Consider the following 26,302-nt stretch of genomic DNA (forward strand, 5'->3'; position numbering starts at 1 on the left):
TGATAGACTAATTGACATTATTTTAGTCAATTTGAGGTGTACCTGTGGCTGTATTTCAAGGCCTAACTTCAAACTCAGTGCCTCTTTACTTGACATCATGGGAAAAGCAAAAGAAATCAGCCAAGACCTCAGAAAATAAATTCGTTGACCTCCACAAGTCTGGTTCATCCTTGGGAGAAATTTCCAAACGGGTGAAGGTACCCCATTCATCTGTACAAACAATAGTACGCAAGTATGTATATACACCATGGGACCACCCAGCCGTCATACCGCTCAGGAAGGAGACGCGTTCTGTCTCCTAAAGATGAACATATTTTGGTGCGAAAAGTGCAAATCAATCCCAGAACAGCAGCAAAAGACCTTGTGAAGATTCTGGAGGAAACAGGTACAAAAGTATCTACATCCTCAGTAAAACAAGTTCCATATCGACATAACCTGAAAGGCCGCTCAGCAAGGAAGAAGCCACTGCTCCAAAACCGCCATAAAAAAGCCAGACTACGGTTTGCAACTGCACATGGGGACAAATATCATACTTTTTTGGAGACATGTCCACTGGTCTGATGAAACAGAAATGGAACGGTTTGGCCAAAATGACCATTGTTATGTTAGGAGGAAAAAGGGGGAGGCTTGCAAGCTGAAGAATACCATCACAACCGTGAAGCACTGGGGTGACAGCATCATGTTGTGGGGATGCTTTGCTGCAGTTCACAAAATAGATGGCTCCATGAGGAAGGAAAATTATGGGGATATATTGAAGCAACATCTCAAGACATCAGTCAGGACGTTAAAGCTTGGTCGCAAATGGGTCTTCCAAATGGACAATGACTCCAAGCATACTTCCAAAGTTGTGGCAAAATGGCTTAAGGACAACAAAGTCAAGGTATTGGAGTGGCTATCACAAAGCCCTAACCTCAATCCTATAGACAATGTGGGGGCAGAATTGTAAAAGCATGTTTGCAAGGAGGCCTACAAACCTGACTTAGTTACACCAGCTCTGTGAGGAGGAATGGGCCAAAAGTCACCCAATTTATTGTGGGAATCTTGTGGAAGGCTACCAGAAACATTTGGCCCAAGTTAAACAATTTAAATGCAATGCTACCAAGCACTAATTGAGTCTGAATTTCTGACCCACCGGGAATGTGATGAAATAAATAAAAGCTGAAATAAATCATTCTCTCTACTATTATTCTGACATCTCACATTCTTAAAATAAAGTGGTGATCCTAACGGACCTAAAACAGTAAATTTTTACTAGGATTAAATGTCAAGAATTGTGGAAAAACCGAGTTTAAATGTGTTTGGCTAAAGTGTATGTAAACTTCTGATTTCAACTGTACATGTTTTTTTTGTGTAGTTTTCATAAACCCAACCTCACCTGCACACCTTTGTTTTTACCTGCAAGATTGATTTACACAAGGCATGTGAAAGAAACTAAAGTAAAACCAATAAAAGTACTTGTATTCTTGGATGTAGGACTGCAGACATAGTACACAGAAAAACAGCCTCATGACTAGGATGTTACATAAATTGAGGGAGGCTGAGCAAGCATTCTGTCTACACGGATGAAAAAGATGGTCTGTGGAAGCTGTATTCAAGCGTCAGCGATGACACTTTTGCAAGGCAAAAAGAAAACGACAGCAAAATTAAAGATATTCAGTTTTAATAACAATCAAGCAACATTGCAAGGACTATTCATTCAGGCTAGACCGAAAACAGGGCTGACAAACCAATTCCAAAAATAGAGTAAAAATACAAATTGTATATCATCATCTAACATCATGTATTCTTTTTTCTCATCAAGCAACAACAAGAGAACAGAAGGCGTGGTGATGTTGCAGAGGCGATATAAGCACTGCACACAGCTACAGATCATAGCAAGGAGGGGAGAGGTTGTTAACAGAACAATCACACATACGATTAGAAGCAGAAGTAGTTCAGAGTATCTTTTTAAGCCAACTCACTCTAGGATCCTAAGTCCTATTCCCTGCTGCATCCTCATGGACCTAAATTAATTTGCATCTGGGGAAAAAGTTCATTAGAAACAGCTTACAGGGTTTGAAAAACAAATTACAAAATAAAATTATAGGGGATTAGAAATTATGCAAAAAAATTGATAGAACCCAAAACCTCTGAAATCAGACAGCATTACAAAAGACCCGTTTCTCTGACAAAAGAATTAGGAAGGAGATTCTCATATCCAAAAGATCTGCGCAATTACACTTCACATCAGGTGTAATTACAAAACTATTCAGCGCCGGTGAAACCACAGCAAATGAATGGAACATGACGATGAATGAAGCTCGAGTCCATTGGACTGCCATGCCTACTAAACTGTCTGGATCATCCGAACAGTAAAATATCACTGTAAATGAAAACGAATAGTTACTAAGCTTCAGCTCCAGTCCAGTCGGCAAACCAAAGCTTTATTATTATTTATTTGGTGTGAGAGATGGTGAAACAGTTATAAGCCAACCATGGAGGGGAGTAAGCCCTGCAAAATAGATACAAGGCATACCATATACTCTATGCACAGCAACAGTGTTGGATGGACACAGAGAGCCTACACAGTCAACAAAAACACTAACTTTAAAAAAAAAGAAAAATTCTGTAAAGAAAATGTACAAATTCAACCACACCACCTCCCTTGTTTGAGGAGTTTCTCTGCACGTTAACCAGGACTGTGATTAAGAGAGTATAGCACAGGTCATGTCATTTTACTGAACAACTATATGCCCTGGGCAGAGCTGCGTATCAGTCCATTGGGTAGCTGGTTGTGTGGTGTGCTGCGAGTCCATGGTGTTGGGTAAAATCTGGGAGGGCTGTGTGGTTGAGACTGAGGAACCTGGGGGGTACAGAGGGTGTTTAATTCTGAGGGGGTGGAGGTGGTGGTGCGGGGGCATACCGAAGGGGGCATGCCCGTCACCCCCATCCCCATCATGGTGACAAAGTTGGAGGGTCCATGGGCGGAGGGGGAGGAGGGGCGTACATCATGCCAGCCGAGCCGGGGGTGGGGGAGGAGGGGAGGTGGGGCGCCGGGGGGAGAGGGGGCTGCACCCCTGGCGGAGGGGGACCATGGAGGGGTTGCCCATGGGGGGAGGGGGCTGGGCGGCCGAGGCAGCGGACTGTTGGGGCTGCTGCCAGGGGGGCAGGTTGCCAGAGCCAGGACTGGATGTTGTGGTGGTATCTGGGGAGGAAAGAACTGTAGTTAGTAGGACATACAACAAAAAACATGCTGCACTTACTCAACATTAGATATCCCTCTAAGATCGTACAGGAATGATGAAACACAAAACATTTTCTATGTAAAGGCGCCATGTGTCAAATCTACAAAAGCTACCATGAAAAGAGTGAGAAACTGGCTGTACTTTTCTGGTTAACTGGTCAAAGCTTCAGAAACAAAGAGCCTGCAGCTAGTGTTCTTACTTTGTTGCCATGGCAGTGGTACACTAGTGGCCATGCTGCTGGCGGGAGGGGGTGGGGGGGCCTGCTGTTGCCATGGTGGCAGGGGACCTGAGGGTGGCGGGGGAGGCTGGTTGTTGGGGGGCGGAGGTGGTGGTGGCATCATACCCATGGGTGGTGGCAGCAGACCTGAAGACAAACGGAGGAAATATGAATGGACACAACCGATTGGATTACAAAGGCAAAGCACAGAAGGCCTGTGTTTATTACATTTGTGTGTACATGACACCACCAACGCAATTTACAAACTGGGATAACAAAACGGAAACGGGATACAACAACACAGACGGCACATTTCGACAGCAGGCTGTCTCTATCCTACCCATATGGTGGCCGTGTCCCTGGCCCATGGGGGGCGGTGGGGGCTGCATCCACGGGGGTGGCATTCCATTGTTGTGGGGCATGTTGTGCCCTCCCATGTTGGACATGGGGGGTGGGAAGTTGTGGTGGCCTCCGTGACCTCCGTGGTTGCCATGACCCCCGTGTTGGTTGCCATGACCGCCGTGGCCTCCGTGCATGCTGTTGAAGTTCCTGTTCTCAGACTGGCCAGAGTTCATCCAGGGAGGACGGCTCTGCAGTACAAACACAGAATGAGACGAGAGGCACTTGTATTGTTCATCGTCTCGTCTGCTGATGAAACTCAAATCCATGAATATTCTAACTTGGAATGTAAAGGCCCATTTTTATGGATAGACTAAGAAAATGGAAGCTCAGGTTGTGCTCGTCACTTCATTTAACTCACCGGTGGTGGCTGGTTGTTGTTGTTGCCTCTGTTGTGGCCACTGTTCTGGTTGTTGCAGTGTCCCCCGCCAGAGGAAGGTACAGGGGCCTCGCCTAGCTCAGCCATGAGGGACAGATACTCCTTGTCCATACGGGCCTTGTCCTGGGCAGACTGGGGAGGCTCACCTGCCCTGGGCGCCGCAAAGGAGCTAGAAAGAGGAGATAGGTCCTTATAATACATGGTCGATTTTTGGAAAAGATCCTGAATGGCCTTATTTTCTGTCAGAGCTACAATCACTCCAAGTAGCCACTGTTCTGGGTCCTCTGTGTAGACATGTCACTCTACGCCACTATCATGACACAGACTCCACACTTACAGTCCGACTGCAACGCCTCAAGGGGCAGGTTCCTGGCATCATCTCTAGTACCAGATTGGGCTAGCAAAAAATGATCTTTCATTCAATGTGTTTAAGCAAAGAGACTGCTTTCTGACCAGAAATCCTTTACACAACAGTATGTAGCTGGTTAGTTACCTGGTGAACTTGCAGTCAGAGGAGATATGGCCTGCGCCACCGCACTTGGTACAGAGGGTGGTGTTGGTGACACTGCGGGGTTCAGTGCTCTGCCACGGACGAAGAATCCTGGGTGGGGAACAAAGAGAAGCATTTCATATTTAACCAAGAGAAGTGAAGAGGATAACAGATTTATCCAGGCCAGACAGGGTATATGCAATTATGCAAGCGTTACAGAATGGCTGCTGTCAAAATGTGGCAGGCTCACCGGTTGTCGTCCTCTCTCAGGGTGCCGTTGAGTCTGGCCAGCTCCCTCAGCTGCATCTTCCTCAGGTCGTTCTGGTCCTCGGGGGTCTCGATGCCCTGCTTCAGGATGGTACGGATCTACGGAGGATACCAGATTGGACCACTCTCAGTATGTGTGGACAAATCAAAATACAACTGCATCGTGGCAGTATAATCCAACTCAATGGACACTGAAAGGTAAGCTCGTAGTAGATAATGAGTTGTAAGTATGATAGGTGTGGGGGTGTGAGCTGACCTGTTCCACCGCCTTCTTGACGTTCTCCATGGTGTTGGCGGTGACCAGGGCGTGCAGCGGCTCGTCCTCCCCTGGCAGCATCTGACCGTCCTTACGGCCCACCTTGCCCTCCTTCACAGAGCCCTTGCCACGGATCATGATCTTGGCACAGCACTCCTTCTCTATGTTCTTCAGGGTGTTGCCACTGCAAGGACACAAGTAACACACACTGTGTGTTTGTGTTGCAGTAAGGACTCATAGGCGCCACCTACTGGGCTTCTAGGCAAATCCCCAAATAGACCCACAACACAAAAGGAACATTAGATAGATCCATGGTAAAGGCCTATAACTCACCGTGGCCCAATGAGCAACCCAACAAAGTTAATCTCGGGGTACTCGTCCTGTGGGATCATCACCTTGTCGTTGACCCTAGTAGCTGGGGGCCTGTGGGGGACAATTATGTTCAGTATAGTGAAGGCTATAACACATTCTCTACACATTCATGCCAAGGTGAAGAAAATAAAGCATGGCTGTTCTCAGAAGCCATGTGAAAAGTACCAGAGACCTACAGCAATAGCTCTGAAATTCAGACCAACCATAAAGGAAAATGAGATATCACAACACCACCATAGGGAACAAACAAGAAATAAACCATTCTGGAAGGAGCAGGAATCAAACTAGAGGGTAAACAGCGGTTGCTTTAATAACGGCTAACGGGGATCCAAATAAACAAGACTATGTTAGGAGATAGAGAAAACATACTTGTAGTCAGCGGGGGGCTTGAACTCAGGGTTGAGTGCCACCATATCGGTGATGAGGGAGTGACGCTCCTCCTCGATCTTCTTGCGTGTGCGGTACTCCCTGGTATTCAGCCTCTTCCCCTCGCTGTTGTAGATGGGCTCTGGAGACGGGGACCTTGGGGAGGGGAGAGAGTAGACAGACAAACATTCATATCTCTAAGACCACTGACAACCATACGCAAGTTTCCCTATGTCTAACTACGCCTTAAATAAGGTTACCATGAAATAAAACATTTTAAGGACCACTTCATAATAGCATGGTCATGTCTCCAAGCCACTTATCAGTGAAGGGAAGGCAATGCAAGAAAAACAATGGTTACAAGCAAGCATTTCGGTCACTGGTGGAGAAAATAAAGTGTTCTCTCATAGGGCTTGTTATGAGATATCAATATTGGTGCTAATTTCCTTTTGAGAATTCAAGAAGTTTGGTTGCTAATAGGCTGTAGCGTTGGACTGCCCAATTCGGTTCTGGTATTTTATACACGTCTTAAAAATGGGGACATATCACCTTGTGATATGTAATAAAGACTACTCTGAAGGGGCAACCACAACTTCATCAACTAAATCTACACTGAACAAAAATATGAACGCAACATGTTGGTTTCATGTTTTATGAGCGAAAATAAAAGATCACAGAAATATTCTATATGCACAAAAAGCTTATTTCTCTCAAGTTTTGTACACAAATTTGTTTACATCCCTGTTGGTGAGCATTTCTCCTTTACCAAGATAATCGACATAAAAAAAATGTAATTAAAATATATAATCCAGCCACCCGACAAGTGTGGCATATCAAGAAGCTGATCATTACACAGGTGCACCTTGTGCTGAGGACAACACAAGGCCACTAATTAGCATCTGACTGCAGAAGTGTCCACCCGAGCTGTTGCCAGAGATTTGAATGTTAATTTCTCTACCATAAGCCACCTCAAACGTCATTTTAGACTATTTGGCAGTATGTCCAACCGGGCTCACAACCGCAGACTGAGTGCTTGGCGTCGTGTGGGCGAGCTGTTTGCTGATGTCAACATTGTGAACAGAGTGCCCCATGGTGGCTGCGGGGTTATAATATGGGCAGGCATAAGCTACAGACAATGAACAATTGCTTTTTATCAATGGCAATTTGAATGCACAGATATACCGTGACGAGATCCTAAGGTCCATTATTGTGCCATTCATCCGCCGCCATCACCTAATGTTTCAGCACAACCCCATGTCGCAAAGATCTGTACACAATTCCTAAAAGCTGAAAATGTGTTCTATGGCCTGCTTACTCACCAGACATGTCACCCATTAAGCATGTTTGGGATGCTCTGGACTGACATGTACAACAGCGTGTTCCAGTTCTCACCAACATCAAACAGTCATTGATGAGGAGTGGGACAACATTTCACAGGCCACAATCAACAGCCTGATCAACTCTGTAAAGGAGATGTGTCACGCTGCATGAGGCAAACAGTGGTTACACCAGATACTGACTGGTTTTCTGATCCATGCCCTTACCTTTTTTAAAGGTATCTGTGACCAACAGATGCATATCTGTATTCCCGGTCATGTGAAATCCATATATCAGAGAATTTATTTCAATTGAATGATTTCCTTATATGAACTATAACTCGGTAAACTCCTTGAAATTGTTGCATGTTGTGTTTATATTTTTGTTCAGTATAGAAGGAAAAAAAAGAGGGGGGGGGGGGGGGGACAGAATTAATCCTGCATACAGGTTGCAAAGGGCAAAAAAAGGATGCATTCCTCAAGGAACTGCTGGTTTTGGGAGTCAGAAGGTGCAGAAGGTGCCATATTGGATGCTGAGGTGGTGGGTGTTTAAGCCAGGTCCATACCTCCTCTTGGATGGAACACCTGAAAACCTGTTACTCTGCATTAGAGGCTCTGCGTTTGAAAAAGGTTAAGGTGACGAGGGGTAATTTGGGTTAGAGAAAATGAATTATGGTTAGAAGTTAACCCTTTTCATAGTGCGCTCACCCACAAGAGAGCTAACATTCGGCCTAATAATTCAGGAGAGAAAAAGTAGAAAAATCGAAATAGAGGAAAGGGTTCTCTTTTTAAATCTTGAAATTTCCACCGGTGACAACCTGAAACACTCCTGTTATTTGTTGGAGTGACAATATTAGCGTCCTGCGATGAGCTTTTTGTTGTCGCTGTGGAAATATCTGATTAAGATTACAATGAAACTATGTCAAATACAGACGACAGGGACAGTGGCCAACAAAGAGAGATCAATCTCACACTCATAAAAATATTATGACATTTCCTGCTGGAATAATAGATGCAGACTTCTACAGTGTCAGAGCCGATCTGTGTCATTCCGGAATAGCCAGGATCAGAGGTGTTTCTCCTCCAGAGCCTCAAAGTTCCAACTGGAATACTGTCGAATCCCCTGGGCGGAACTTTGGGAAGCTTCATTATGGAAAACCCATTAATGACCATGGAAAAACACCCAACGGTTAAAAGTTAATTTGTCAGGTTTCAGGTGGAATCTAACAAAGGTAGGACCATTTGAATTTACGAGACAAGCCAAGAAAAAAGGGTAACACATTAGGATTAAAGTCAAGTCAAGCACTGGCAGAAACAGGCTATTCTAAAGAAACCCATTACTGAAAACCAAACCTGTCCTAGTTGGTTGTTCATATAGCAATCTGTATATCATTGAGTAACTATTTAAGATGTTAGATCTGGGTCTACTTACTCACTTTAACTTACAGCTCTATGACTATCAAAAGGAGAAATACGCAATCATAATAAGCTGTTAAACCAAAAATAGATGAACTTTGTCATAAGTACTGACCCAAACCTACTTTCAAGTTGAAGAAACGGTGATAATCTAAGATGCATTCTAAAAAAAACTCTAACACATTGTCAACATCTGAGTTGACAGGAAACGGCTAAACCATGACGCACAAGTCGACATATTAGCTCAATTATAGTCAACAAAAATAAGACCATGATAGATAAATACAAGAGGTCACAGCTAAGGCAGAAAGAAATATATAGCAAGTGTGATATACACCCCCCTACGTATTTATTTGGACAGTGAAGCGACATTTGGCTCTTTAGTCTAGCATTTTGGATTAGAGATCAAATGTTTCATATGTTTTACCATTTAGTAATGAAGGCCCTTTATGCATCTAGTCCCCACATTTGAATAAATATATATTAGTATTTGGCTAAATTCCCCTCATTGCGTATTAAAGTAGTCAAAAGTGTAGTAGTTGGTCCCATATTCCAAGCACGCAATGACTACATCAAGCTTGTGGCATGTCAAACTTGTTGGATGCATTCGCAGACTGTGTTTCAGATTACGTTGTTTTGTCCAATAGGAACTAAATGATAAATAATGTACTGTATCATTTTGTAGTCACTTATATTATAAATAAGAATATAATACATTTTAGAAAACTTCTACATTAAGGTGGATGTTAACATGATTCTGGATATTCATGAATTAATTGTGGATAATGAGTGAGAAAGTTACAGTGGAACAAATATCATGGCACGGTTGCATAAAACACCTTAGGTAAAATTTTCCCCTCATCTTTTCCCTTAAAGTTTCCTTAACTTTAAGACAGTTTGACATTACATTTTATGGTGAATTTCCCCGTTAAATTAAGTTCAAAAGTTAAGGGTGTTCATGAGGTCCCTTAACTGTCTCATTATGTATCGATATCAATGGAAACAGCATTTATAGAGGTGAATGTTGATTTCATCTGCTCTGGTTACAAAAGGAAAACGTCAACCAGCTAGCTACTTAGCTAAACAATGGAAGGTGCACGATCCATGGCTACAAAGCTAGCTGGCTAGTTAGCTACAGCTACTCTGTAAGCTAGAGAAAGTAATATAAACAAGTTGAGAAAAAAGAACAGTAACTACAAGAAACATAGTTTATTATCTTCTAAAGCAATTTAGTTATCCTGTCTTGGCTGTATAAACTTAATTTTGCCATCTCACAAAATGAAAGTGATCTCTTTGAGATGTTTAGTCAGTGAATCAGGCCATCTCCACGGTAACCAGATACTCCTTCCGCTATACGTGCCTTCAAACTACCCTAAAACCCCTTACGTATGCCCTTAACTAAGGAAATATTTGAGCGGCTCTATGCAACGCCCTTAAACGATTCACTTAGGTAAGGGGAAATTAGTCCATAAGGTAAACACTTAAGATGTTTTATGAAACCTGGCCCATATCCACCCGAAAACTGTTTTTACACTTTCAAATGGGGGAGGGAGAGTACATGCATAAAGTGCATTCATTTCTAAACGGTAAAACAGATATGTATGAAAATCCCCATAAATGAAAGGCGAAATTCTGTACTTTTGCCTCATGAAACATTTGATACCAGATCCAGTATAAAGTCAAATGAAACATTTTAGTTTCACTGTCCAAATAAAGACATAGGGGAGTTCAGAATATTAGGGCAATTGACAGAGTCTTTTGACAGAGCACAAAGTAATGCATTGTAATAATTCCATAATATACCATTTAAGTATAAGAAAATAATTATGGAATATAGGAATATTATAAGGATACAAACTCTTACGAGGCTCATTTAGATGGGTATAAACGTAAACTGGAAATGCTTGAACACCCAAGTAAACCAGAGGTGACCATGGTAACTTCACAGCACACCTTAACGCAGAGCCATGAGGTTTATATAATTACCACCTTTTACTCCTTCCTATTTAGATGCCTACCAATTCAGAAATGAAGATCTACATCTAACAAATTGGCCCAGGGAGTAAAAAAAAGTAATCACACACACACATATATATGCAATTGTCTTTTCTGATAACTACTTTGTTGAGGAAAAATGTACTTGCTACGATTGTGATGTGTTGTGTCACCTAGCCATCTTAAGATTAAGGCAATAATGTAAGTCGCTCTGATAAGAGCACCTGCTAAATGACTAAAATGTACATTTGAACACCTTTGTTTTCTCAATGACATTCAATTCAACATTGAAAAAAGGTGCACATTTGAGTTTGTTCCACCTGAGCGAGACTGACCACAGGTCAGAGACCACTATTATGGCACACCAAATGTGTTTGATGGATTGCCAGGAAAGAGCAGGAAAAGGAATGGGTCCTTTTTGTCTTCTTCTAATGCTTCTTAAGGGGAATTGATCTCATTAAGGAATTTGGGTAATCCAAAAGGTACCTAACTGATTACAGGTAACTAGAAACTAACGGATTACATTTACAAAATAACTACCCAACTGCACAGATTGGGATGTAACACTAAAAAGTAATTCTGAGCAAAACTTTAGTCTTCAGTCATCCTGGAAGTTGTGACTATAAGCACCTAGAAGTATGACATCCCTAAATACTACTGGAAGGAGAACATATCATGTTATTTATGACACTACCCTTGCTGGATAATAACTCATCCTTACTGTGGCAACTAAACCTACTAAACTTCGGGACCTAAAGCATCTTCTGAGAAATAAGTATCATTTTACCCAAGACCAACATTTGGCGTCAAAAAGAACGACAAGAAGGTAGAGAAAATGTTACTGTTCGTGGGTTTAAAACTTTTCCCGACCTGTCCTCAGGGTTAACAGGGATTCCCAGGTCTCCTGTACGCAGTTTACGAGTCAGGTCTTCGATCTGCAGTTGGACTGGAAGAATTCAGGTTAGGAAAGAAAAACAAGAAGGATGGAGAGAAATGTGGTTACAAAAATAACATTCAGCTGGAGACAGTGCAATCTAAATTCAAGCACTGTCTCATTTGTTTGACAGGCAAAAACATGACTACAATGAATGATGAATCATTTACATGAAAATACAAGGGGAATAAAATTACTTCTGAAATTCAGCAAATATTCTACGCAAGTAAAAACCCTTCTTCATTTCTGGGAAACGGAGGTACCAAAATGACCATGCAAAACTCTAGAACCAATTCACTGAACTGAAAGTGAACTGTCGTCAATAGCTAACAACAAGCTCCAGGATGTTCTACAAATGCACAGGTGAAAAATGTGGCATCCCAGTGATGAAGGGTTTAAACAGAAACATTTTAGCGTGGATCATTAGACCAGAGTTCCATTCGATGCCCGCCAGCATAAATTAACCACATTCCAAACCCCACCCCAAAAGATTCAAGAATAATTTAAATTTGAGACTGTCATACGACGGTAGTTGAATGTGGCTTTGGCATAAAAGTGGAGCCTGATCCACAAATAGGACTAACACAATATACATTAATAAAGTTGAAGTGTCACTGCCTGCATTCCTGTAGAGCTACAGCTGAGGAGCTATTTGTTATGTAAAAAACTCCCACCCTTTCCTGACAAGATTCAACAATGACTCAATTATGAAGTTTCTGCTTTAATTGAGAAATGATGCCAGAGATGAAGACAGCCCCTGTGAATTGATATTTCACTGCTATTTCATCTTACGGGCTTCAAACAAATCCCTTTGGACCCCCCATGCAATTCTTGTTTTGAATGAGCAATGTAAACATAGAAGTGAGAACATAAGGCAGGCACAAATTAGGCTTGGGCGGTATGCCATATTCTGAGGTATTTTGAAATACAGACAGCATGACTTTGAACACAATAAAAAATAAATTAATGGCTTATAACTAAGTTAACGATCCCAGATGTGCCAAATAAATTCTCAAGCTCAGGGCTCCAGCTATGCATTTGGATTGCTAACTTGCCAGCTAAGTGGCTAGCTTGCAAGATCAAGCTTCTTGGGAACAGCAGATAATCAATCCCCTACTGGATCAAGAAAAAAAAAGTATCTGGATACCGCCCAACCCTGGCAGAAATGAATGTTTACATACCAAGGAAGACCAACCATAAACAATGACATACATTGATAACCCCTTCTGTTATTAAGGGGTAGATTCACCTGCTTCAAACACCTTACAAGTGTCTAAAGCCAGTTTGGTGGTGTTACACTACTGCTGAAAGGCAGTTATTGTCAAGCCAACCGTTTCTTAAACTAATTTGGTCTGAAAACATCCAGATGAGTGCCTATTTTAAAGGATGCACTGGAAATGAGTATGAAGCTTTCGCCATTGCTCACACATTAAACTCACATGTATGATATCAAGGAATCATTTTGCATGTTACAAGGACAACGTGGGTAGACCCTTTCATGCCAGGGAAGTTGGTGAAGTACAAGGGGACAGTGACCTGCAGCCCAAAACAATTACACGGCAAGCAGCAACACCCTTCTGATTTGCTAATGGATGTCCAGTGGTATGCAAACCTTAATGCCACAAAAAGCGTGCTATAGGAGAACCACATTATTGTACCTCCTTGTCTTAGGACAATGGCCTTCCTTCACACTCCACATCAACAAGTTAGTATACTCAGTGGATAAGAATACTGAATTTCATCTGAGCAATAGGATTTTGAATTATAGTTTCAGTTGCATAATTTAAACTTTTTTTCCCTCTCCATTTTTTTCCTTAAATGTATTGGCAAATACTGTACTTGAATCACCTTGAAGAATGCATTTCAACCTTGTGGTTATGCACCAGTCTGGATTTTGGTCAGTCTCCCAGCTCTACCAGTGAGTGACCCAACATGTCCTGTTATCTGATTCAATCAACTCTTACTGATGAAATTTAGCAAACATGTCAGGACCTATGCACAACATTTCAATGTGCAAAACGTGAGGAAATCACAACTGGGTCCCACTGGGTCAGGTAAAGAAGAACACGCTACATTAACGCCCCTTGACTTGACTGATTTCCTGTATATCTAAAACACTAGTACAGTGCAGTTTACAGTTCAGTTATACAGTAGTGGAAAAGATGGTTACCTATATAGGCCCTCTCCTGATCCCGAGTCAGTCCAGGCGGGATGACGGTGGGCATGCCAGGAATGACTGTCTTCTGGTCGGGTGTCTCGCTACTCCAGCGGCTTCTTTTCCTGGATTTTTTCTGACCGAAGTCTGACAGATGAGATAGAGAGTATTCTCAATTTGAGTATTTATACATGTTCACCGAATTTACAAATGGATTAACAGACAACTAGCTAAATGTTAAATTAGTGACGTTAACGTCAGCTAACGTTACACAGCTAAAAGACGACGCCAGGGTGAAAAATGCCCTAAAAATAAGGGCCCATTTTTTCGTGATTACTTCAAAACTACGACAGGCAACTGGAACACATGGTAATATTATGAAACGGGGCTCTACCGCGGCTGCAATGAACTAGTTATTACACAAAAGCATTGTACTTGTAACTACCGCGCATTGTTTGCTAACTAGCGTTAACTAATTACTAATTAATGTCTAGCTATCTTTATCTTGTTCACTTCACTTGCCAGGGTGATAATGCTGCATGTCTGAAGTTGCAATGTTTCGCATAAACGTGAATGATCAGTTAAAGTTAGCTATCAGCGGCGAAAACATATCTAGCTAGCTAGCTCATCCCAGCAACACCAGCCTTGCACTGCAGACCTTTCTCTAGATAACGTTAGCTAGCCCGGCTTACCTGACTGAGACGGAATTCCTGCTCCTATCGGTGGTTGTGGCGGGGTGGGAAAAGCGGCCACCGCAGTAAATACTGGGTGAGCTTGCGGGAAAGAGACGTTTGGAATTGGGGGCTGAAAATTCGGGAGCGAAGGAAAGGAAACAGGCGGCCCCGGTGTAGGCATTAACCCAGCACCGGGCCCGGCTTCAAAGCCTCGTTTAGCGCCAATACTCGGGTGCAGCTTCCCCAGAGGGGTTGCATTTGCTCCCGTAGCCATTTCCAAATGTGCTCTGTTTCAAATTAAGGTTGTATTAAATTAGGCTTGTAAATATATTAAGAAATATTAAATTCAACGACTTGCACAACCTTCCCCACTCGCGCTGGGGGGGGGCACAAGATGGCGCACAGCGGAATATCACAAAGGCGGACGAACTGTACATCGTAGCACAGCTATTGGTGTAGAGCAGTGCCAGCCGAAACGTCCCGCTTTTCATTGGATAAAACATAGTGTCTCAACTTCCTCAAAAAACGATTGGACTCTAATCTTGACAATCATTTAGCTACACTATTTGATTGGGCTTTGAAATGTGTTGACCATTACCTGCGCGCGCAACCGCCCAGTTGTGACTGTGGTGCCCGTTGTTATCATTGGATAAAACATAGCGTCAATCTGCCATCGCTCAATTTCCTCGAAAAACGATTGGACTCTAATCTTGACAATCATTGAGCCACACTCTTTGATTGGGCTTTGACATTTGGTGTCCGCCTATCATTACCTGCGCGCGCGACCGTACAGTTGTGCCCCTGGTGCTCGTTTTAGTTATACCTCGGTGGTAGTACCAGGGAAGCACTTCACGTGTCGCTTTGGATTAATACGTTTAAATAAAAAAAATAAACATGCACTGACAAACTTTAACACATGATTGCATTGAAATTAGGAATATCACCACTCCATACTACAAATAGTAGACAAAACATTGAAAAACAAGTTATGGTGGGTATGCTCTTCTTGATATTAGATTATTATAAATATAGCCCGTCAGCAGCAATGAACTGAGTTCGAAGGATGACAGTTGGATAACAAAGCAAGCATTATCATGTAGGAACTATATTCCTTTATGTGCAATCAGAGAAAATGTCCATGTTTATCTATCAATACCAGAAGGATGACTCAAGTGAAGTTTAATCTAGTGCTATAGTTTAGTTCTCTTTGAATGCAGCAGGTAATCTTATAGTCATTACTTAATATACTGAGTTTATATACCAATTCTGGGGTCAATTTGACTAATGGTGTATGTTAACATTTGTGAAATATTCTCAGCGTTAGTGTATTGGTATATTACAGGCATCTTTGAATACTGGGACTCATTTAGTCTAAATCTGTTTGTGTATTTTTTTTATTTAACCTTAAACAAATTCTTATTTACAATGACGGCCTACGCCGGCCAAACCCTAACCAGGACGATGCTGGACCAATTGTGCCACCTATAGGACTGCCGATCATGGCCAGTTGTGATACAGCCAGGGATCAAACCAGGGTTTGTAGTGACGCCTCTAGCACTGTGATGCAGTGCCATAGACCGCTGCGGCACTCGGGGGCCCTGAGTGGTGTAAATGATTTAAATTTGAGTTGGTACATTCCACATTAGCATTCCAAAATACTAAAACACACTCACACAGCTGTAAAACGCTGACTGCTCAAGCGGCAGGAATTTTCCAGAATAAAATATCCACTTTTCACTAAATTCAGACCACATAATAGGGCAATAATATGTGATTATACAGATCGACTAATCACAATATTTCACAGTTAGTCTGCATAATTTAAATCTAACATTAATTTGAAGGACAAAGTCCACTTGATCAATAGTTATTATTTTAGTATCTAGGGTGACCACATCTCGGATTGTGTGGGACAGTCCCGAATATAGGCCCTTTTTCCTGCGCCCTGCAACCAACCAATCATGTTCCGCATTTTATCAACAGAATTCAAATGCACTAATTGTGAAAAAAAGGTAAATTTGTCCCATATTTCAGTCAGACTTCCAATTCATTTGATGAAAAGTGACATTCCAACCTGTATCTTTTGCAGTCACTTTGCGCTTATGGCAAGATATTATATGGATATGGTGCTGGTGATGTTAAACATTTCTCCTATTGTTGTTGTGATCTGCTATGATGCGCAGCGCAAGAGACGTGTGCCAATGTCATATCACCAACCAATCGCATTTGTCAAATCCTTATGGGCTAAATTCCAGCTAAACTTGGACAGTTCATTTTGCTGCAGTAGGTTAAATCAGGGTCACACAGAGTGTTTCTTGGTAGTCTTAAACAATTCTACTTTGAAACAAATTATACACCTCACACACATGGTTATGGGCTTAAAATACAGTGCCTTCAGAAATATCGACACCCCTTGACTTTTCCACAATTTTGTTGTGTTACAGCCTGAATTTAACATTTATTAATTTGAGTTTTTTTTGTCACTGGCTTACACACAATTCCCCATGTCAAATTGGAATTTTGTTTTTAGAAATCTTTACAAATTAATAAAAAATGAAAAGCTGAGGGTCTCCTGAGTGGCGCAGTGGTCAAAGGCTCTGCATCTAAGTGCTAGAGGAGTCACTACAGACCTGGTTTGATCCTTGGCTGTATCACAACCAGGCGTGATCGGGAGTCCCACAGGGAGGTGCACAAATTGGCCCAGCGTCATCCAGTTAGGAGAGGGTTTGGCCAGGGGGGCTTTACTTGGCTCATCGCACTCTAGCAAATCCTTGTGGCGGGCCAGGCGCCTGCATGGTAACCTCGGTTGTCAGTTGAATGGTGTTTCCTCCTACGCATTGGTCCAGCTGGCTTCCGGGTTAAGCGGGCGGGTGTTAAGAAGCTCGGTTTGTTTTGGAGGACGCATGACTCGACCTTTGCTACATTCCAAAAGAGTTACATTCCAAAAGAGTTCACGGGGGGCGGGGGGGTAAAGTGAACAAGACATGGGACGAAATCACGAATCAAATGACAAATAGTACACCTTTTCAGAGTGATTTTATTGAGAAACAAAATGGACATAAATATTTCTCATATCATTCAGGGCAAATAGTGCCAAATGCACTCTTAAACACATTTCTTTTCAAGATGGAATGGGACTATACAACAGTTTAGAAATGTTCTAAAATGTTCAGGATGTATACAAAGTGTATTATTTCATTCAAACACATGAGCAATACAGTCATATGTTAATTGGAAAATTAGATTTGAAGCAGCAGGGATTCTCTTGTGAGTGCAATTTCACTTTCAAAAGGTATTGAAAAATATCAGCCCCTAATGCGTAATATGCCTCCCCTGCCTTAGATGTGGAGTAAAATAAAATATATATTATTTACACATTCATTCACAACACCTGTATCGATTGTTTTAATGGTTTTATATGCATTTTAAAAAGGAAGGCGAATGTGATGAGCAACTGATTGCATTCATCGCACTAATGCATAAAACTGCTAACTAGAGTTAAGTGCAATGACTGATTCAACTACTGCTACAACACCTCCAACTGAAGGACTCACATTAAAAAATAAAACGTGCACATAGTTGCTTTTTGTTAAATACCTAAAATCTAATAATACCTGAAATCTATATTTACATTCTGTTTTCAGCGGGGAAATACAAAACATCACTAAGCTATCAGTTAACACACAAGACAGATATCGAACAGTGAAGATAAAGGTCCGCACATTCCCCATCCCACGACCACGTCGAAACGCATAGCAAGACGGAACTAAGATGGCCAACCGAGCACGACACTGTTGCGACACCTGAAAAGAGAGCATACCAAATAGTAACACGGTCATCCACAAGATGCAGTCAAGTTCCACGGCATGCATTCTCTCCTATTCGATCAACAGGCTTGACAGCGTCGGCATTATCAACCTATGACAAGACAGAAAACCTGACAGATCTAAGACATTACCTAGAGAAACTATCAAACACCCAGTGTTTATATTAACACTACACCGAACGAAAATATAAAACACAACCATTTTAAAGATGTTACTGAGTTACAGTTCATATAAGGAAATCAGTCAACTGAAATTCATCGGACCCTAATCTACAGATTGCACATGACTGGGAATACAGATATGCATCTGTTGGTAACACAGATAACTTAAAGAAATGGTAGGGGCTTCAGTCAGAAAAGCAGTCAGTACCTGGTGTGACCACCATTTGCCTCATGCAGCACAACACATCTCATTCACATAGAGAGTTGATCAGGCTGCTGATTATGGCCCGTGGAATATTGTCCCACTCCTCTTCAATGGCTGTTCAAAGTTGCTGTACATTGGCCGGACCTGGAACACTGTTGTACACGTTGATCCAGAGCATGCCAAACACACTCAATGGGTGACATGTCTGGTGAGTACGCAGGCCATGGAAGAACTGAGCACTCTGTTCACAATGTTGACATCAGCAAACCACTTGCCCACACGATGCCATACATCTGCCCAGTAGTTGAAACTGATTCATCCGTAAAGAACACACCTTTTGCCAGTGGCCATCAAAGGTGATAAATTGCCAACTGAAGTCGGTTACAACTCCAAACTGCAGTCAGGTCAAAACCCTGGTGAGGAAGACGAGCACGCAGATGAGCTTCCCTGAGACAGTTTCTGACTGTTTGGGCAGAAATTCTTCAGTCGTGCAAACCCAGTTTCATCAGATGTCCGGGTGGCTGGTCTCAGACGATCCCGCAGGTGAAGAAGCCGGATGTGGAGGTCCTGGGCTGGCGTGGTTACAGGTGGTCTGCAGTTGTGAGACCGTTTGGACGTACTGCCAAATTCTCTAAAGTGACATTGGAGGCGGCTTACAGTAGAGAAATGACATTCAAATTCTCTGGCGGACATTCCTGCAGTCAGCATGCCAATTGCACGATCTCTCAAAACTTGAGACATCTGTGGCATTGTGCTGTGTGACTAAACTTCACATTTTCGAAGTGGCCTTTTATTGTCCCCAACACAAGCAGCACCTGTGTTATGATCATGCCGTTTAATCAGCTTCATGATATGCCACACCGGTCTGGTGGATGGATTATCTTGGCAAAGGCGAAATACTCACTAACAGGGATGTAAACAAACTTGCGCACAAAATTTGAGAAATAAGCTTTTTCAGGGTATTGAACATTTCTGGGGATCTTTTATTTCAGCTCATTAAACATGGGAGCAACACTTTATATGGTGCGTTTATATTTTTGTTCAGTGTAGTTCCCAGGGAACTTAAAATCACGCTAACCTGTGAAAGCTAGTCAGGTCTCACCTGGACAAGTGGGAAAAAGGTTAGTAAGCATAGCGCGCCCGCTCGGCGTAGGGGTCCCGCGGGATGTCATAAGCCAAGCTTCTGGGGAGGGAGGACACCGGGGAGAGGCGCGCGCGCTCGTACGTGTAGCCCTCAGCATCAGCAGGGATTCGCCGGATTGGGCTCCGGTCGCGGGAGTAGTATGAGGAGATGGAGGCTGGTAGAGGAGGGAGGGGACAGCGCTCGTATAGGTCGAGGCTAGAGGGCGGCAGGCGCTCCCTCATTATGGCTGAGGAGGAGGGGGGAGGTGGGGCTGGCAAAGGGACAGAACGGCGCTCTTCGAAATAACTGGCTCCATACGAGCGAGCCCGGTACTTCTCGTAGAAGTCCACAACACCATAAGGATCCCGGTCCTCGTAAGATGACCGGCGCACTGGGTTGGCTGGGATCACACCATAGCTCGAGCTGGTGCAGCCGTACGCTGCCTCGCTAGCGTATGTCCGGGCCATGCATTGTTCGGCAGCGCTCATTCCATAACCCTGCGGGACACTGTAACTCATTGCGCTCTCGTAGCCCGCGCCCCTGCCATACCCGGGTACACTGCCGCTGCCGTAAACAGACCCTCTGTTGCCAAAGTCGTGCACGGAAGCGTAGCTGCCACTGTAACCTGGATCGCCGCCACTGAAGCCCCGTTGATAAACGCGACCGCTGCGACTCCCCCCGCCGAACCTGGGGGCACCGCCATCGAATCCGTCAGAGCGTGGCTCGGCACCCTCTCTGTAGTTGCCCAACGTGTCGAGCGGACATTCTTTGGACCAGTGGCCTTCCTGCCCGCACCGATAACAACCAGTCCTCTCTCCCATGCCAGGCGTAGTACGCAGGCGGCTAGTCGAAAGCTTCACGCTCAGCAGTTTGCCTTGAAAAAAAAAAAAAGACGCAAGAGTTTACGACGATACAATAAACTGTTCCATCTATATCTATGCATATGAGCTACGGAATCAGAAAGGAGGCGGGCACGTACTAAAACACTATCCTAATAGCCTACATTTTAAAACACCTCTGAACGTAAACACTGACGATTGTTCTATCCAAGCAACACTGACCCAGGTATACGGAAATATATCCACAACTGACACACAAGTCCATATTCTGGGATGAATTTTAAAGATACAAAAATTAGTACAACATGTGGATTTGGATAGCGGTTGACTGCCCCTTACTTTCACTACTTACCTTTATCCATGACTTACCTATCAGTTTTGTTAAGACCTTTTCTTAGTGAATAGAACTCATTCTAATTATCAGGGTGGACCTACACCACACCGGGCACTGACCAACCAAGCCCTGCCTGTGTGAGTTCACCTTGGAAGGCTGTGTTGTCCAGCCCACTGACAGCCTCCATGGCATCCTCCACACGCTCCAAGTGGACAAAGGCGTAGTCCTTCACTATGTCACACTCCACCACTGGGCCATACTCCTCAAACTTGGCCCGTAGTTCTTGGTTGGTACAGCTGCTGTTGATATTACCCACGTGGAGCTTGGTAGAGGCTTTGGGTCTGCCGCGGCTCATCTCCACATTCATGGCCTGCCCGTTGAGCTCGTAGTGGTGGAGATTCTTGATGGCATCTTCTGCCTTGGCTTTGTCATCCATGTGCACAAAGCCAAAGTTCTTGACGATGTCGCACTCTGAGATCTTGCCATACTGGGAGAAGAGGGAGCGCAGCTCCTCCGCCGTGGTGTCTGGAGACAAATTCCCAATGAAGATTTTCACCATGATGATGCTCCTGCTTCAGTATATAAACAGTGGAAGAGGAAATTAAACTGATGAAACAACTTGGCACAGGAAGTCTTATGAACCTAATAGTACATTGATTATTTGACTATTTGATAAATTCGCTCTATCAATAATCCGCTGTGCAAGAGGATGCATCGGATCATTAACAGGACCAATTTACCAATCATAATGCTGGTTACTCTCTGCCACCAGTGTCAGAAGTAGCTAGCAGGTTTGGAACTAGACAAGCTGTCCATTGGTCATTAATTCAGCCCAATGATTCAGGCACGTAAGCGAACGTTTAAAATACATCGCCATCTCAGCATAGTTAAAGCATACATTTGCACGTGTAATCATTTGTAACGTGCAAGACAGCTAGCGACACCGAATTGCCTCTTGTGGCAACTCTTAGCAAGTGTCCGCATATGCATGCATAACGAGCATGCTATCCTAACAATAGATCCGAAACGCGTTCATAGCTGTATGTCAGTTATTTGCTGTTCACATAAGGAAATATGCAACGTCAAAATTTACATAAAAATAAAAAAAAACGCCATAAATCACATTTTCTACTTTCTTACCTTTCACTGTGGGATGCCACTGGTCTCCGAGATGAAATGGCGCCGCGCCTGCTAGCCACAACACAATCTCTGCCCATCCCCTCAAAAGGCAAAACCAGATTGGAGGGCGTCGAAATCAGACCGGTTGATTGGACGAAAGCAGCATTACGTGCATTTCTTTCCGACTGTACTTGATTTAGTAGTACCAGGCTTTAGTAGGTATTATCAGAAAAGCATTCATTTCAATTTAGTGTCGATGTGGATAAAGGCTGAAGAGAGCATACATAAAGAAAATTGGCACAAAAAATACTTTATGGTTTATTAAAAAATAAAATGCGAAAAACGTACACGCTTGGACTTAGGAAAAATACAAACTACAACAATTCCCAAAATAGCTTCGCTGTAAAAGGCACCCATAGAAAGTGATTAAGACCAATGCCCCTTACCTTAATGATTATGTCATAGCCCTGAGTTATTTGCTGTATTGAACATGTACATGTTCATACTAAAACATAGACTGTTAGAAAACAATATTTAATATATTGCTATATCCTCTTGAATTGGTGTATATCAGATTGGGCCTTCCCGAATTACGCAATAAGATTACTTTTGGCGGTGCATGAATCTATACGTGCTATGCACACTGTTCAAATTAGTACAAACTTAAATGCTTCTTTTTGGTTAGGAGACTGTAATGCAGATATTATTGATGAAGCATATCAACTGAGACAAATTGGAATGTTTGTTTTGGGATACGGATAATGTCACCGTGACAGCAACTCTAAGCAAAAGCAGTATGACGAGGATTTCCTCAACACGAAGTGGAATGTCCTCTTGAGAAAACAGATGTTCATGAACGTTCTCAAAGCCAGTGCATGAACTTCACATATATTCATACCGGTTTATTCTTAAATCGTGTATTACTGGGGAAAATTCAAAACAGAAATGTGGTTGAATGACTGAGCGAAACATGGCATGAATGAGAATTTGTCACTAATAGCTGAAAACAATTAAATGAATGAAAAATATTTCTCAAGTAAGACAAAACTCTCTAAACTATGGTCACCTCAATACGCCAAATTCAGTTGCCAATTTGCTTTGAGGAGATTCTTAAAAATAAAAAGATGTATAATTTCTAAAAAATTTTTTTTTAAAAAGACAAACAAAGCGAGTGGAAAGCCGGTATAGTTAAGCTAGTATTAACATCACACACACAGTGCCAGACCTGTGGTTCCAGATAGCTAAGTGTCCTTGTAAGTGACAACTGTAAATAAAGGAAGTATGTTGACTTGAATATGGATTGATTAGTCAGTTGAAGATGAAGATTCATCTGCCGACGGCTGGCACACAGGTGCCAGGACGATGCACATGCCGATTTCCGCCTGCATCATTCTCGTGCCATCACATTCCGAGTCACGAAAGGTTTGTTTGCGGCACAGCTCGATGGAACCATGCAGCTCGGAGGAGGAATGGTAGCAAAGGAAAAGTCTGGCGAGTCATACACACCTAGAAAAGAGCAGAGCATTCGCTTTGAGAATTGGATTGTGTTTTACGGTTTAAAAGCACTGTGGGGGGGGCATAGTTTCTGTTCTTCATTCAAGAAATATTAGGATGAACACGAGTCTACAGTTCCCAGCCCCCACTGTGTCATCATCATCATGTACCTTTTTACATTCAATGGCACGCACCATTCCAAATGTCACAGAGCAATGGGCCAGTACTCCTGGTTGGTTGGCTCACCTTGGCAGTATGTAGCTCAGTAAGCATAGCGTGTCCGATCGGTGTAAGGGTCCCTGGCCTGTGGGACGGCGTACGAGGAGCTTCTGGAGGACGACACCGGGGACAGCCGTGAACGCTCATAACCATAGCTGTCAGAGGTGACAGGCACTCGTCTGATCGGGCTGCGGTCTCGCAAGTAGTACGAGGCGGTCGCCGAGGATGGTGGTAGCGGGCGACGCTCGTACGGGTCGACACTAGAGGAGAGCCTTGAGAGGGAGGAAGAGGGGGGAGGGGGGATATAGCCCAGACGGCGCTCTTCAAAATAGCTTGAGCCGTATGGCCGTGCCCTGTACTTCTCATAATAGTCAACATGAATGCTGTAACGGTCTCGCTCATAGGCCGATACCCTCTCGGGATAAGAGCTCGGTAGCCTGCCACTGTACCGATCCCTGGCATCGGCGCTGTACTCCCGAGCAGAGCCATAGCTAGGCCTACGGCTCAAAGGGGGAAGAGGCGGCCCCCCCAGATAACTGGACGATCTGCTATACCCTAGTCTGCCCATGTAATAGGATGCCGCAGCTCTTGGGGGCATCCCGTAGCCACTCGGATATCTTTCGCCACTCCTGGTGAAACCTGGGGGACCCCGTGGGAAACCCCTGCCGCGGCCCATCATTAGGCCACCTCTGGGGCGTTCACCACTGTCACCATAGCTACCGCCGTTCTGACCGCCATTTGGGCAATCTTTCGACCAGTGACCCTGTTTCCCGCAGACATAGCAGCCAGTTTGAGCTCCCATTCCCGGGACCGTGCGCAGGCGACTGGTGGACAGATGCACGCTCATCAGCTTGCCTTTTGAGGAGAGAGAAGAGACGCATGAGACGGTTGGGTTCTGACACGCACACCACTGCTTCTTAACGGCTGTTATTTCCTCATTGCAAATACTTATATATTAGCATCAATTAGTTCACCTGCACTGTTACGTTGAAACCGGATAAAATAATCACGAAAGAATCACGACTTTAGTGCCATTACGAATCCATTAAACTCAGAGAATTAAACCAAAATGCTTTTCGGCATCACTTTACGATCTTTATGCCATCTAAAGGGAAGTGTATTCCGTAACTACAGAAAGCTCAGACTATCTGCGGGTTCACCTTGGAAGGCTGTGTTGTCCAGCCTACTGATGGCCTCCATGGCATCATCCACAGACTCCATGTGGACAAATGCATAGTCTTTCACTATGTCAGCCTCCACCACAGGGCCATACTCCTCAAACTTGGTCTTCAGCTCCTCGTTGGTGCAACCCTCTGGGATGTTGCTGACATGCAGCTTGGTGGTGGACTTTGGTCTGCCGCGGCTCATCTCCACGTTCATTTGCTCCCCGTTGAGCTCATGGTGGTGAAGGTTCTTGATTGCCTCCTCCGCTTCGGCTTTGTCGTTCATGTGCACAAAGCCAAAGTTCTTGACAATGTCGCACTCTGAGATCTTGCCATACTGGGAGAAGAGAGTGCGTAGCTCGTCCACGGTGGTGTCGGAGTCAAGATTGCCTATGAATATTTTCACCATCTTCAAATCTGTGGCGTGTTATTCCTGGAAGTGGAGACAAGCAGTTGTTTGTTTACCAAGTCCATTTCAACTATGTGAAGCATGAAGAAAAATACCACGTCCAAAATTTGCCATGAAATACAACTTTCACAACTAATGTTATGATTATAGGCCTACTTTAATAAAATGTCAAAAGAGAATAAGTTTGCAAGCTATCTGACGTACAGTAGCTAGCAACTCAATCTAGCTAATGCTATCTAGTAACCTACCGCTAGCTAATTCTCCAGCTAACAGTAACTGACCAGGCCAAATAGGAAAGTTAACGTTAGTATTGAGAACATTCCATTTAATCTTTCGTGGCTATTAAGATAACGTATTTTATAAAATATATACATTTTTATTTTTATCTTGCAGCTAACTTCGTAAGTCTGACCGTGGTTATAAAAACTAGAAATTCCCTCACTTTAGCCAGTTAACGTCAGCTAGTTGCTTGTTGTCGGAATAAACTTAGCTAGTTTAGCTAGCTACCTGTTCTGTTAACAACCTGGCTGACACTCTCGAAAACCTCAACTGAAATCCAAATGAGGTTGATAACCTAGCCAGCTAGCTTGGTCTTCGTTTGCGTGAACTAGTTTCATGATATATCTATATTATTTGTTGTTGAAAAGAAACATTCGCACGGTATGGTGCTAGCTATGACTAATTCTGGTCAAACAAAACACATCGTGATTATAGGGTGTCTTAGTCCTCCCTCTAGCAACTTGTTGAATACAAATCAACACGGATTGAGATGTCAATTTCCACCATGTCCCCCTTACCTGAATAACGACTCAAACTGCAAATGCCAATGAATGAATTCTGAAATGGCGCCGTGATTATTTTTAGGAAGTGTGTGACGCAATCAAAGGGATACAAAAAAAATGCAATGGCGCCCCCGTCTGTTCAGTCGAGATATTACATCAATTATAAA

General features: G+C 43.3%; 2 protein-coding genes and 1 pseudogene across 3 annotated transcripts; all 3 read right to left on the bottom strand.

The window, feature by feature from the left end:
• Positions 1 to 1,643: 1,643 nt before the first annotated feature.
• On the bottom strand, positions 1,644 to 14,877 carry LOC115138172 (splicing factor 1-like; annotated as a pseudogene).
• Positions 14,878 to 18,170: 3,293 nt separating this feature from the next.
• Positions 18,171 to 23,459, bottom strand: LOC135559457 (RNA-binding protein 4.1-like). 2 transcript variants are annotated; one of them, XM_029674713.2, is made up of 4 exons: positions 22,090 to 23,459; positions 21,097 to 21,521; positions 19,756 to 20,650; positions 18,177 to 18,263 (listed from the first exon to the last, which is right to left on the bottom strand). In XM_029674713.2, exons 1-3 carry the CDS (start codon positions 22,164 to 22,166, stop codon positions 19,776 to 19,778), a joined length of 1,377 nt encoding a protein of 458 aa, XP_029530573.1. In that variant the 5' UTR covers positions 22,167 to 23,459; the 3' UTR covers positions 18,177 to 18,263; positions 19,756 to 19,775. The 2 variants fall into 2 exon arrangements, with proteins under 2 accessions (XP_029530572.1, XP_029530573.1); XM_029674712.2 differs by having other exon boundaries at positions 18,171 to 20,650.
• Positions 23,460 to 23,484: 25 nt separating this feature from the next.
• Positions 23,485 to 26,242, bottom strand: LOC115138173 (RNA-binding protein 4.1-like). The gene is made up of 4 exons (XM_029674715.2): positions 26,151 to 26,242; positions 24,942 to 25,377; positions 23,809 to 24,636; positions 23,485 to 23,574 (listed from the first exon to the last, which is right to left on the bottom strand). The coding sequence occupies exons 2-3, from the start codon at positions 25,351 to 25,353 to the stop codon at positions 23,825 to 23,827; spliced, it is 1,224 nt and encodes a 407-aa protein (XP_029530575.1). The 5' UTR covers positions 25,354 to 25,377; positions 26,151 to 26,242; the 3' UTR covers positions 23,485 to 23,574; positions 23,809 to 23,824.
• Between the last annotated feature and the right edge of the window lie 60 nt (positions 26,243 to 26,302).

Source organism: Oncorhynchus nerka, linkage group LG12 (assembly GCF_034236695.1).
Source record: "Oncorhynchus nerka isolate Pitt River linkage group LG12, Oner_Uvic_2.0, whole genome shotgun sequence".
NCBI lineage: Eukaryota > Metazoa > Chordata > Actinopteri > Salmoniformes > Salmonidae > Oncorhynchus > Oncorhynchus nerka.

Bases quoted from the DNA above. Each gene is read 5' to 3' on its own strand.
- LOC135559457 (XM_029674712.2), bottom strand. From the start codon at position 22,166: ATGGGCAGAGATTGTGTTGTGGCTAGCAGGCGCGGCGCCATTTCATCT. The intron at 21,522-22,089 runs GTAAGAAAGTAG...TATATACTGAAG, and splicing joins GTGGCATCCCACAGTGAAAG to CAGGAGCATCATCATGGTGA. The intron at 20,651-21,096 runs GTGAACTCACAC...TTTTTTTTCAAG, and splicing joins GGACAACACAGCCTTCCAAG to GCAAACTGCTGAGCGTGAAG.
- LOC115138173 (XM_029674715.2), bottom strand. From the start codon at position 25,353: ATGGTGAAAATATTCATAGGCAATCTTGACTCCGACACCACCGTGGAC. The intron at 24,637-24,941 runs GTGAACCCGCAG...TCTCCTCAAAAG, and splicing joins GGACAACACAGCCTTCCAAG to GCAAGCTGATGAGCGTGCAT.